Raw genomic sequence first — 14,523 nt, forward strand, 5'->3', positions numbered from 1 at the left:
ATTGATAAACAATTTTCTAGTTAGTCCAAACTGAGATTTTGACACCTCCCCTGTGAAAGCCTCCACACTTTTATACTGCATCATTAATTACAAGCAGGTGTGCTTGAGTACAGATGCTATCTGGGGGATATCGTCATGGCGAGGGGAAACAGAGGGAAGCCATCTCTAAACTCCTTTCATACACACTAGGAGTGCAGCTTCCTGTTTACAGCCCTCGTTTCCGATCCTACTACCTTTTTAATGATTCTACCTGGTCTGCCAAAACCACAGACCCGGATCGCGGGCTTTGGCTGTTTTGTGAAGGTCTTTAATATGAAACAATTAGCTTTATGCTTGTTTCCAAATTGGGAATTTTGATCAACATTAAGTTAAAACTTATGAATGGGTGTGAGTAGGTGGTTCAACACTGCTTTGATGAGTATCCGAGTCATATCACAGCATGAGTGAGTGAGAGAGTGAGTGAGTGAGTGAGTGAGTGAGTGAGTGAGTGAGTGAGTGAGATTAGTTGAGTTTAGTTTTACGCTGTTTTTAGCAATATTTAAACAGCATCACTGAGTGGGACATCCAAAATGGGCTTCATATATTGTAACCATGTGAGAAAACGAACCTGGGTCTTCAGAGTGACGAGCGAACTGTTTAACCACCAGAACAACGCACAGCTCCCAATTTTTAAATAAAACAGTAGCGTTAGAAATAAGGGGTTTGGGGGAGAACTTAATATTCACTCCTCTAGGATTTAAATCTATGTCCACAACTTGTACCACAGGGAGGAAGAAATTTATTCCTTCATCAAACCTTGCCTCTCTCCTGCATATAGTGTCCAACCAAAAGAAAGCTTTAACATGTTTTCTTGGATAAAGGGCAGAAAATAGCTTTAGTCAGCTTAACAGTCGACTTGTCTAATGGTAAAGATTGCATTTGGGCTTGCTCAACGTTTGTAGCTAATTGCAACAGCTAGTGAAATAAGATTCTTTCTGGTCTCTAGTTTGGCTGACTTTCACTTAGATTGCGCATGTAAACCGCCGACATAGTGTGAGCAATGCAATCACCATAATCGTCGCAATCGTCGTAATCACCAGGACATTGAATTAAGTTTGCTTTGGAATATTGTGAATCGTGACCATCACATTGTTGCAAATGATAACCTAACTCAGCTAGTAGCAAACTCAGAGATAACTTAAATGCCATTAAAAACAGATCGTTAATGACAGACAGGTTTATTAGAATCTGAATTACACTGTAATGCTTCATGCTAAATAACACTGACTAGTGTTACTCAAAAAGAAAAAATTCAAATCAAAATAAAACAATGATTTCTTGGAGAGCAAATTGATCATGTCAACTGTAATGTTATTATTGTTACTTAATCGAATTTTTTACAGAAAGTATTTGGACTTCTTGCATCCTTGTGTATGCACTAATAAATTTCATTCAGTGCAATGTCAATTTTTATGTGTATAAGACGCTAGTATTTGTGTCTTGTAAATCCCTGACATTATTGTCAATGTACTATTGTGCATGATAGGGAACATTACATACTTATTACTGTAGAAAACATGAGGAAACCTGATGCCTTTATCGGGGTCAATGATTGTATTTTCTGATTATTTCGTTTTGTGGCTTAGCCACTTATCTCATACAACTTTTACAGTGACATCTTCTGTTTTTCAACATTGTGGGTAAGATAACTTACAATTCTTGAGAACTGAAACTGACTGATACAAACAAGAAATCGACTTATCCACATTAACCTTGAGATAAACAGTCACAAACTGGTTTTAAACCTACGGAAAGAATGATCATCACGTATTAGTCTAATTTGACCAAATTAATCACCTTCCCTGAGCAGACAGCCATGTCTGGGTAGTATCCACACCACAAGAAACCATCACCGGTTGGAACAGTAACTGTATACAACATTCACTGGGGTCAAAACACAACCTGGCATGCAGAGTAGCGTCTATCAGTATCGCAACATCCCCCATTCCAAATCCCAAGTCTGGAGAGCAGCTCTTCCACCTCCCCCAGACACCTCCGTGGTAAGTATGTTCTTGCACAGGTGGGGATATAACAAGCATTATCGATGCCTGCTACTTGGAACTGAAACACCTTTTGAGGAACTTTTCATGCCATTCTTTTGAAATAAAATGTCAATAACATTTTTAAAAAGTCAAAACAGGTGTCTTTTTCCACACAAATGTTCCGCTTAGAATACTATCATACTTGCCACATCTTAACAAAATCTCCATATTACTGATAACAAATTCCAGTATTATACAGAACGAAGCTCCTTGACAAGATATAGAATCGATGATCAGAACCTTACTCCAAGTATTTAATGACAAAATCTCATAAAATACTAAATTGAGTCACTCTCACTGTTAATTGGTTTTAAAATGGTTTGGTTCCTTTGTAGCATTACCCCAGTCTTAAGAACATTCTACCTTTATAATGTAGGTCTGTAAATGATGTATTCAGGACCATACATTCCAGTGATTGATATCATAACCATCAAACCAGGCATTTTTCACTTTCACTAACATGAACATACAAGTTAACTGCTCTGGCCTTCTGTCCCATTTTATTCTTTTCTACAACATGCATATTCATATGTGTGAGATAACTGGAAGCAAAACTTTGTGCCCCAAACAGCTTATTTTCTACCACAGAAGAAACTTACAGAGCAGGTCCAGGCTGAAGTAATAGACAATGTATTTTCAGTTTCTCAACAAAACAAAATTACAAGGACAAGCAAGAAAGATATTTACAATTTTGTTTGAAAGACATCACAGTTTTTTTCTCAGAACATCCATACTTCTTTCTTTTACTAAAAATGGGGCAGGGGCAGCCTAGCATTTATGCATTTGCTCGTCATGCTCAAGAACTGGGTTCAATTCCCTACATGGGTTAAGAAAAAAAAAACAGATTGTGTGAAGCCTATTTCTGATGAGCCCCTCTGTGATACTGCTGCAATATTGTTAAAAGTGCTTGTTGGAATATTGTTAAAAACGCTCACTCACTCTTAAAAAATAAGGCATAAATTGTAGAAAACGCTCAGAATTAAATTGATCTGAAAAAGATCCCACTCCAATGAGCCCAACTGAATATTGAATATTGCAGCTATATCTAAAAATTTGAAGGTACATATTTAATTCCATGTGGTAAATCTCTGAATCCAGCTAGAATCATATCGCTCCTCAAAAGCAAACAGTCAATGTTAATGCTGGGCACAAATGGCTACCATCTGGTCTAAATTTGCTCTCAATTTGACAGCCACTCAACCAGAAACCAACCTCCATTTGCATTTATCCTCTAGTACTGATAAGAGAAAAACCTCATGACCATTTTTTCATGATTTGATCTGTAAACAACATGGAGGCTGTAGTGACCAATATACATTTCATAAGATTAGCTGCTGTGGTAAATGTGCACAATCTGGCTTACAATGTCATGTTACACATGTGAAGCCTTGTAATATCGCATGTCAACCTAACTGCACACATATATCTTGGTTACTTACACCCCCATCATGATAATGCTGGAACATTGATGTAAAAGAGATGCAAAACCAAACTTACTCATTCACTCTTTCATTAATTTTAGGAGACTCTGTGATTTACAGTCCGAGACGTAACGTGTACGCGAGACGGCCTATCGTCTCTTGTCCGCGAGACGGTGCGCTCCGCGGTACTAACTGAAGCGCTTCCCCCTAATTAATTCAATCACCGTGGAACCACCTCGATTGGGTGCGAACACGATGCAGGGTAATTAAAGCGTCCCGTAAAATCCCCAAGGGTGGTGGGGTACTTGACAGTCGTGAATGAACAGGTTTTTCGATCTCGGATGCCACGCTTTCGTCATTTGCACTGAACAGATTACCACCTGCAGAATACAAGTTGTTTGTCCGACAAAATATTTACAATCATCCTAGGTTGATGCATACTTGGCCTCTGTATTTTCGATTTTTTCGGCACGTGAAAACATCGGTAAAGCAGAATACCACGCCCAAGGTCGGCTGTTTACATATGCCAATTACACAAAAATCAATTCATCGCTCATGAAAAGGTGATTTATTTCATTTGAATGTATTACTGGTGGAAATGTCAACGTATTCATCTTGCAGAAAGTTACAGAATATTTTGAAACTAATACGACCCCTACCGCATCTTGTATGAATCAAAACTTTGCCAATTTCGTCAAAAGTAATCCTGAAAAAACTATTAAATCATTTGCATATTTTTCGGAAGTGACGTACGTCCATTGTGTAACTCCACACAGCACACTGAAAAAAGGGACTCGCGGTGCCAGCCATAGCTGACATCTCGTACTGATCAAAATTAGTGTTATACTAAAATACCTGCTTCGATATTTCATTACAGCTCATTGTGTTGACATGTGGATATCGTATCTTCCAGAGTACATATCAGTTTATGTCCGCATTAGCCGTGCATGCTGTTTTACAGAACATACAGTCCCTGTAAACGTGCGCGACTGTTTCAGCCAATCAAATGAAGCGTGAACCCCTCGTATGTGAGGTGTTATCCGAAGGAAGTGAGCATGCAGTTTCATCGGTATACACACTATTTTGTAAACACATCTGAAAAAATGTTATTGATGTATGAAAATTAGGCTATGATGCATATCTCTCTGAATATCTCCACGGGTATGAATCTGCAATACTTCATTGCCAAGACGATTATAGCAAACAGATTTGTAGTCTTAGTGTTCACCATTGGAACCGAACCAAATGCAAACGTTTCTGAACCTCTTGAAAGAGAAATGATTCTTTTAAGACCACCGTAAATAGATGTGCATTGTGTAAAATGACAGAAGTTGGGAAGAAAACAAACTAATTAGACGCTAACTGTTATAAGGTTTCTGGTGAGCCGCTCGAGCGGCTCACTGATCTCGTGTTTGCTTATTGCAACTTGAGGATGGTGTTCCTCTGTACGGTCCAGCTTGCGAATGATGAAAATGCATATAAGTAACTTGAACCTAATTTATGCCTTCGGAAATTGACATGATTTGATAAAGGCATTTAAAAAAAGAAATCACACTTTGTGACATAATTTCGAAATGAAAAAAGTACGAAAATACAAATTTAAATAAGGAAACATAACGCCCCCTGCAGGTTGTAATATCTTTCGCCCCCTCTTTCGATCAAACTCCATATGACCTGGCGGATACATTACGCATTCGGTAAGCTCATGTTAACTCTACAAATCATCATTTTCTGAAGAATTGTGCATCATGTCGGCGATTTGCTTAACATCCCTCATCCTGGAAGACATCATTCCTCCATCCCCTTCAGTGTGCACAGTATATTAAGGTAAGAATGTGTTGTTTCACTTACCCTGTAGACATACAAGTAACTTCAATTAGATCGAATACATACGCATTTGCATACATACCTTTTCTACAACAAAACTAACAACACACATTACCAGGTCTACTTCAGGTAAAAAACTGGGACTTTCTTGTTTACACATATTCTATGTATATGCTTGAAACAGAGAAGGTTTTCGTTCCTGGAAGACAGCATGGCCAGTGGAAGACAACCAGCCCCGTGTATAATCCTGCATGCTGCGTTGGACTGGGAACGGCCAAATGCCTGTTTCCGCCTGGAGTCAGCAGAATGAGGGAACACGCACATTCCAGGGAACATTTCATTATTTGTCATAAAAACGAAAATGTATGAAGCTTTCACTGAATGTTTTAGATGTATGTAGTACAGCTATGGTTATGAAACACAGGTACATATTTCAAATACATCAGTGCGGCGAATTGTGCTTGTCTTGGTTCATCTTTTTGGCCGAATGCAACACAATTAACTTTCATTTGGATTACGCAATTTATTGTATCACACACGTGACACTGGAGTGAAGACTGGGCCGAACGCGGCCAGGCATAGTTAATGACTGTAGTTGGGTATCACTGAATATACAGGTGGAGACAGGCAACAGGTGTGATGCAGTACAGCACGTTACTTCAGGGTGTGTACATCTAATGAGTTTGCAGACAGTTTACACAGCTATCTGGTGGACACGGGGGGCGATTGTGTAATTTCCTGTTTACGGTGCCTTTGTCGTCCGAGGTATATTTTATGATAGCTTGAAAACACATAATTAAATGCTAATTACATGTATTCCGTTTCCAGTTTGTGTTTGATAATCTGTGAAAGGCCATAGAAATGTTTATTTTGTGGTGACAAATATTCAAGTCGCATGGAGGTGGGCAAAATAGCGTTTTCTTACTTCATTCCGATTGAACTGATCACGTGATAACGATCTCTCACGTGATAATGAGATGACATATTCATGAGGAAGAAAGGAGTAAAATTGTTCCAGGTGATTACAAACTCAACATATTGTCCATAGCATTACTGATCGACGACTTATAAACAGATTTGTATTGCCTAATGTTATAATGTTTTTCAAAGTGTTCTGTTTTGGTATGAAGGAGTTAATCTTGTACTGATTATCTTCGAAGAGTACTTGAAAGTGCTGTGCGTCGTTGTCAACACTATCATCGGCTTTCCTCTCTTTTACTTTGGTAGATGGTTTAAATAGTATTCATAGATAAATTCAAAGCCAACACAGAAATATATATTTTATGTATATGCGTGAAATAGGAAGGGTTTTCCTTCCTGGACGACAGCATGGACAGGGGAAGACAACCAGACCCAGCTACAGTCCAGCATGTTGGTTTGGACAGCCTTTTCAGCCATCATCTGCAGAATGAAGAAATATGTGTATACCAGGGAGTTTTGCATTATTTGTCATAATTACGTAACCTTTCACTGAATGTTTTATATGTATTTAGTATAACTATGGAAATAGTTATATATTCTCGGACACAGGTGCATGTTCAAAATTCTTCAGTACGGCGAATTGTATTTGTCCCCTGACAGAATGAAACACAAATAAATTTCACACAGATTATGCAATATCACACACGACACTGTTTTCCAGCAATGATTAAGCCGGAATGAAGAGGATGCAGTCAGGCATAGTTTATGACTGTAGTTGATTAGCCCTGAATATACAGGTAGGAGACTGGATACCCATTTATTGGGTTTGGAGACAGCATATTTGCAGACAGTTGACACGGCTGTCTTGTGAACACGGCCAGCCACTGTGCAGTTTCCTGCTTACGATGCTTTTATCGTCCGTGGTAAACTTAAAAACGCACAATTAAATGCTAACTATTTTGTTTGGTGTTGTTAAGCTGGTAAAAGACAGAATCATGTTTATTCAGTTGTGACAAAAATTCAGTTGATATGTAGTTGAGCAAAATCTGCTCAGGGAAGTGGCATCTTCCGTGTGTAACAGGGATGGCTCGACTGATTTTATTGCTGTAGTTGACTAATAATACAGCTTTGAAACAATGTCAGTCTAAGTAAACTCAGTCTCAATGTTATTCCTTAAACTCCACCACTGAGTTTACCACAAACCCTAGCAGAAGGTCGCACCAGGCAACCTTTGAGCGACCTATGACCGTCCAATCAATAGCGAGACGGTTATATAGATTTAACCAATCAGACAACGGCTACTACTTAGGGGCACAGATCTCTCCACAAACAACAATCCGCAGAAAATACAGATATTTGACCTGCGGTATATACGCTTTGGGGTTTCTGTTGACATGGTTACCATTGGCTAATATTTCTGCAAGATGAGATCCCTTGAATATTGCCAAAACACTGTTTTCGGAGACAGTTTACTCTGTTGTCATGGTTGTAATGTGCGCCGTGTGAATCACCCAGAAGCGATCATACGCTAAATAACATTCGGAATCGTTCGGGTACGAACCTTTTCGAGATAAAAAGTTCAAAAGGTGTGTGCGAATGTCCACTTTCGCGATTTGGAAAGCTGTGTTCTGATTGGTCAGCCCCGAAGGTTACCTGACGCGACCTCCCATAAGGTTTTGTTAGACTCAGTAGTGGAGCGTAAGGAAAAGTACTGAGGCTAAGTTTACTTAGACTGGAAACAATATATATGAATACATAACTCTCCGTCTAAATAACTCTTTTTTTTATCACATTCACGTCATCTGTTTAAAAGTCGAGAAATCATATTTCTATAATATTACGTGTTGATGACAATGACATAAAACTTAAGGAAATGAGTGGTAATTCCTGCATGCAGTGTGTTCAAGAATACATTTTGCTTAAACCATTAAAGATCATGCAGTCCTCCGAAGTTACTTACCACTTGATGCGAGTGAACATATTGAGCACCGGGTCTGCTCCCGTGGCAAAAAGCGTCTCTCGTAGTCGTAACGATCTTGTGAGTAAGGTTTGAGTGTCTGACGAGCAGTGGGAGGAAAGTAGATGTGTTTCAACGCGATGCCACACCTATGTGCGTTCGTGTACTTGCACAAGTACTTGTATGGTGTACATCTGCATTGAATATGCTTTCAGAACATGTTATGTTAATGTTTCTATGAAACTGGCACATATGTGAAAATCGTCGTCAAAACCGACTACTTTTGCCTCTCGAACGTCTGTTGATGTTGTGAGGGCGGTGTGTGTGTCTGTGGCCAGTAGCAGGAAGGTAGATGTGTTTCATCGCGATTGTACACCTATGTACATTCGTGTACACGAACAGATACTTATACGAGGTAAATCTGCATGGAACAAGCTTTCAGAAAATATAAAGATCATGTTTGTGTGAAATGTGCACATAGGTGAAAATTGCCGTCAAAAACTGACTACTTTTGTTCGTGCTTCTGGGTAGCGTCTCTCGTACGCGTAACGAAATTGTGAGGCCGTTTGTGTGTCTGTGATGAGCGGTGGCTGGAAAGTAGATGTGTTTCATCGCGATTGTACACCTATGTGCATTCGTGTACACGAACAAGTACTTATACGAGGTAAATCAGCATGGAACAAGCTTTCAGAAAATATAAAGATCATGTTTGTGTGAAATGTGCACATAGGTGAAAATTGCCGTCAAAAACTGACTACTTTTGTTCGTGCTTCTGGGTAGCGTCTCTCGTACGCGTAACGAAATTGTGAGGCCGTTTGTGTGTCTGTGACGAGCGGTGGCTGGAAAGTAGATGTGTTTCATCGCGATTGTACACCTATGTGCATTCGTGTACACGAACAAGTACTTATACGAGGTAAATCTGCATGGAACAAGCTTTCAGAAAATATGAAGATCATGTTTGTGTGAAATGTGCACACAGGTGAAAATTGCCGTGAAAAGTCTAAAATCTACTGCTATGGCAGCAAACATAAAACGTAAAACTGTTTTTACATCGGTAGAAGTGGTCGTGTTTTCCAATGATTATACTTCCAACAAAAAGAGTATTCCGCATGGAAAAATGTTATTCGTGATTTTGTTATAATTTATTATATCCTCATTGTTGTAAGGCAAGAAAAATATCGCCATGTAAATTACGTACGCTTCGGACAGTCCAAGACGCAAGACGGATGTTTTGACTGAGCAATTTAGTCAGGCATCAGTTACCTCCCATTAATGACACGGTAACCCAGTCACTTATACGCGAGACGGTTCGCGCAGTTTCGAAGAAAGTAAACATGTTTCAACACAAAAACAAACAGGTGTGCGTTGGTGTGCATCGAAAACTGCATATATATTATGAATCTACGATGAATGAGCTTTCAGAAAATACTAAATTTAAGTTTCTGAAAAATATGTACATAGGTGAATTTCTCTGTTAAATATCGTCAATTTTTGCTCAAATTTTGCACTTTTTTGTCATTTTTTGACAATTTAATTTCCTCTTTTTATGCTTTCATTCACGCCATCCAATAACTTGACCACCATTCAACAACTGTAGCAAATTTTGTTTAATTATTTTCATAAATAACACTTTTAGACGCGTTTTTGTGTGACATGCAGAATTTCCCTGTCTATGATCAGGCAGTCACGCGTATGAGTGACCCCCTCTCAGGTAGTCACTTGTACACGTAACGGGAGACCGTCTCGCGTACACGTTACGTCCTCTACTGATTTATGTCACAGCATTCAAACTCAAAGGATCCTATAGATATAAACCTACATTAACTGAACTTGGCAACATTTAGTGTTTTAATTTCGAACATTACAGTACTTGAAATGATCCCATTGATTTTTCAGGTCATATTTGATCACCTTCCTGACAAGTTTCCTGTTGGTTATCATGCTCAAATTTCATTCTTGACAACAGTCACTAAAAGACTTAAATGTTTCATGTTTAACCTGAGAGTGGTTTCTATGTCCTTATTGTTTTTGGTCCCATGACGATCTGGGTCAGAACTGATCTTCAGCAACCCCTGCTTGTTGTAAGAGGCGACTAACGGGATTGTGTGGCGAGGCTTGCTCACCTTCTTGACACATGTCATCATATCCCAGTGGAGTTGATCTATGCTCATGCTGTTGATCACTGGATTGTCAAGGTCAGACTCGATTTTTTACAGACTGATGCCATATAGCTGGAATATTGCCGAGTGTGTTACACAACCACCAAACCTTATTATCTTCTGCAGCATGTCAACCTGGGGCTACCTAAAACAGTCAGCTTATAGAATAGGTTCTACTAAACAACTTCAGGACACTTGCTCTTAATTTCAAACTCTGCCTTATTTTCCAACCCAAATATTATGAAGTGAACCTTCACATTCTCTGAAATAGCGACCACTCTTCCCTAAGAATGTAATCCATTTAATCTGTGATCAACTGCAGCAAACACATGTCCTCGTAAACAAACTGAGAGCTATTGACACTCTTAATCACATCAAGCCTACTGCCAGCACCACCGACTTGTAGATAATTAAACCCAGTCTCACAAATATTCCAGTTATTTACTTATAATTCCATCAGATTTTCGACACAATCTAAAGGACACAGCCACCATCTGGACAAGAAGCTAAGTGAACCAAGAGGCTAAGATGGCCCTTTTCTTTTATTTATCTGCATTTTGATGCAAAAATTTAACTGATCACTGTTGTCATAATTTAATCAATTTTATTAACAATAAAATAAGGTCAGATATTTATCATGTATTTAATAATATATTAGCAGATTTACTAAATTAGCTACCTTAAATTTAATTAATTAATGGAAATGATAAAGTTGATTCATACAAGCAAAAATCGTCAATAGTAGCTAGGATCAGGGCTTGAAGACCACTGCTATTGTTTCCATATATGCAGTCAATGCGTTGAGACATCATCATTAGAACTGTGTGGTTCAGTTTGTGTTAATGCCACAATATCATTGATGGGGAATGGGTGCACCAGAACACTTCCAACATTGTACCCATGTGGGAACTCAAGCTCTGGGCCCAGACTTTTGAAGCTTTTGGTGTGAAGATAGTTGTAAGTGCCATACATTAACATTAACTTCTGACAATCTTAACACGAAAAGAGCTTTGGAAATCTAGGCCCTGGTCTTCAGCACAATGTTTTACACTTTACCACTAGGCTACCTAATTTTCTGAAGAAAATAGCTAATACATAGGCCATAATATACTAATTTCTACACATCCAAGCTTTGACAAAAAGTTATGAGTGAGTTTATTTTTATGCTGCACTGGACCAGACAATCCAGTGATCAACAGCATGAGCACTGATGTATGCAGTGGGGATACAATGAAATGTGTCAACCAAGTCAGCAAGTCCAACCACCGGATCCAGTTAGTTGCGTCTTACAACAAGCATAGGTGAAAAAAGTCATGAGAAACAAGAATATATTTCTAACTGGCTTAACAAAGTTAGTTCATGTGTGCTGGTTTCCAATTCTAATGAGGGAATAAATCAGAGGATCACCTGACAATGAGTGAATTACCATGAACTGGCCCAGTGAGTATCCTGTCCATGAATAAACAGTTATAAACAACCACAATAAACAGTCAGCCATCTGAAGCTGAGGTCAACTACATAAATGGCAGAGCTGAATATATACTTAATGAAATACACCAGTGAGTGAGTGAGTGTGTGAGTAAGTAAGTGCATTTTACACCTCTTTTGCAGTATTCAATCAATATCACTGTAGGGACACCAGAAATGGGCTTCATAAATTCTACCTGTCTGGAGAATCGAACTCAGATCTTCAGCGTAAGTAGTGCACGCTTCAACCAGTAGGCTACCACACTGCCCTTAATGTTCAAATTCACAAAATGTTGCATTTGATTGTCACTACAATGAAGAACAGACACAGATAATAGTAACTCATAGCCCCACTCCCCAATGATGTTTTAATGATTAAAACTGTCAACTAATTTGAGACACGAGTGTAAAATCTATCTTTTTCAAAATCCACTCAGACACTGATTTCTTTCAGTTTTATGACAAATGTCAGCATAATCTCCCAAATTACAATTAATTTAAAATAAAAAAATAACTGCCATAATTTCTCATAAAAATGTTTATGTTAAATAAAAATGAAAACTTGATTGAGAAATGTATTGATAATTCCATTTCCCTGTAGAGGCACTTGGTTTTGGGATCGAAGATAGTTCAGTTGCTTCATTCAGTTCACTCAGTGCTTGCACAGTTCCTTTGACACAGTCTTTACTCTGTCATTAGGTTCTAATTCAAACAAGGAACTCACCACCCATAATATATCACTCAACTTTAAATTGGGATAACCAGAAATGTCTCAGAATTTAAATAAAGGGTGTGAAAAGTTATGTTTTCTGCTATAATTTAATACAATTTATACAATTTGTCAACAGCAATATTCAACATGTAATCAGAGAATCCTCACAGCTTCAGTTGTAACAGATTTCCAACAAAGCAATGTCTTTTTTTACATGCTAAGAGAAATGCCTAAATCATTTCTTGAAATCTGATATATAATGTGTGTATCCTGTATGTATATATTACTGAAACTTCAAATACACCTGTGTCACTAGGAAGCAAGAATGTTTATTCGGGTCAAAATGTACACACTTGTTGAGCAATCAGCACCAATTAGCCCAATTAATTAGTCTCATCAATGTATTGGTATGTGTTGTTCAGTCATGCTGAACAGTCATGCTGAACAGCCAGTCTCCTATCTTGTAGGTCTTCCTTTTCATTTGGCTTATATGTAAATGAGTCATACTTGCTAATTAAATGTATGAATAATGAAATGTAAGATCAATCACAGCAAACATAATCTACACTATGTCATTGGATCACATGGGTGTTGAATCTGAGGTTTTCAGACTAGAGGGGATTACTCATTTACCCTGAGCTAGGATCTAAGCCTCAAATATTGACAGCATCTTTATACTTAGATGCCCATGTTTATTTATTATTGCTATTTTTAGATTTATTATGTAATAAGTGAAAGTCAAGAAAAGCATTTAGCTCACATGTTGATTAACTATTTCTGTTTATCATATTTTATTATGAATGCAGCCAATCATATAAAAATCTCTTCCTGATGCATCAGTTTATGCTAAAATTGAATGAAATTGTGACAGACCAATTCCAAATGGTTCCTCCATTCATAATGCAAGGAAATGGTAAAGAGAATCAGACGGAGTGGATGTTTCATACATAAATAATCAATAGATTAACATGAGATTTCTGGATGTAGACTGCAGTATTAGTCATGATGAGCAGGTTGACTGAATCATGTCAGGAATGAGTGATACTACTACTTGTGAGCTAGATGCAAAATTTAGCTATGAAGAACTAGAAGAATATTGACTGTATCCCCCAGAACGAGACCGGATGACATCACTAAAGGGACATAGTCCCTGCTACTCGTCTCATAGCATGTGTTGTGCAGTTCTTCGGATCTAGACTGCATTTATCAAAATAAATGAAAAGCAAGTGTCAAAATATTCCTGATGTGGGGGTGGGGCGTAGGAAGGACGATTTTCAGAATGAGTGGGGTCATAATTTATACAAGATGGCCGCTGAACGACTGAGAATGCACTAATCCAGTAAGATCATCGAAGATTCGACCGGCGTGTACAACCAAGCCGGTATATGAAAATTGTTGCAACTTACCTGCGGTTGAGTTTGTTGCACCTGTCTCGTTAAACTATCACGTTCCTTCTCCACCTCATGAAGTTTGCCCTGTGTCAAAGCAACTTGATCTTGCGCTTCACGCAAACTCTCCATCAATTTATCTCGCTCATCCAACATGTTCACCATCAATTGCTCAAAATTGGAGTCATCTCCCGAGCCTTGCGACTCCCGATCATTGGAGCCGTCCTCGGCGATGGTGGGCATCACGTCGCACATCATCTTGAAGGCCTTAGAGTAGAATTATGCCATAAAACTGGCTACACAGAACGTACAGTAAAAGCACTAAGACTACATGAGTAAATGTCTTCACTTCAGAAGTCGGCTACTCATGAGGTTTCGGCGAGCGATTTCTCGCCACCGGTTTGTTCGATCATTGTAAAATCGACACAGTCTCCAAATTAACTATTTAAATGTCTCCTCCGCTTCATCTGGTTGCTATGAAATCCGTACAAAGTCTGGAAAATCACCTGTCAAACAGCTCCTCATCATTCTAACCCATTCACAAGAGGAGCCATTTTCTTCTGGGAAAAGTGTGTCATACCCATAATTCT

At 38.6% G+C, this 14,523-nt stretch overlaps 1 protein-coding gene across 3 annotated transcripts in view; it reads right to left on the bottom strand.

The window, feature by feature from the left end:
• LOC137261467 (liprin-alpha-1-like) overlaps positions 1-14,523 on the bottom strand; it is a 129,376-nt gene extending 114,853 nt beyond the window's left edge. For all 3 annotated transcript variants that reach the window (XM_067799218.1, XM_067799216.1, XM_067799217.1), the window contains exon 1: positions 13,952-14,523. In XM_067799218.1, the coding sequence (XP_067655319.1) occupies positions 13,952-14,191 (240 nt within the window). In that variant the 5' untranslated portion in view covers positions 14,192-14,523. The remainder of the gene's footprint in view (positions 1-13,951) is intronic.

This window comes from Haliotis asinina, chromosome 14 (genome assembly GCF_037392515.1).
Source record: "Haliotis asinina isolate JCU_RB_2024 chromosome 14, JCU_Hal_asi_v2, whole genome shotgun sequence".
In the NCBI taxonomy this organism is placed as follows: Eukaryota; Metazoa; Mollusca; class Gastropoda; order Lepetellida; family Haliotidae; genus Haliotis; species Haliotis asinina.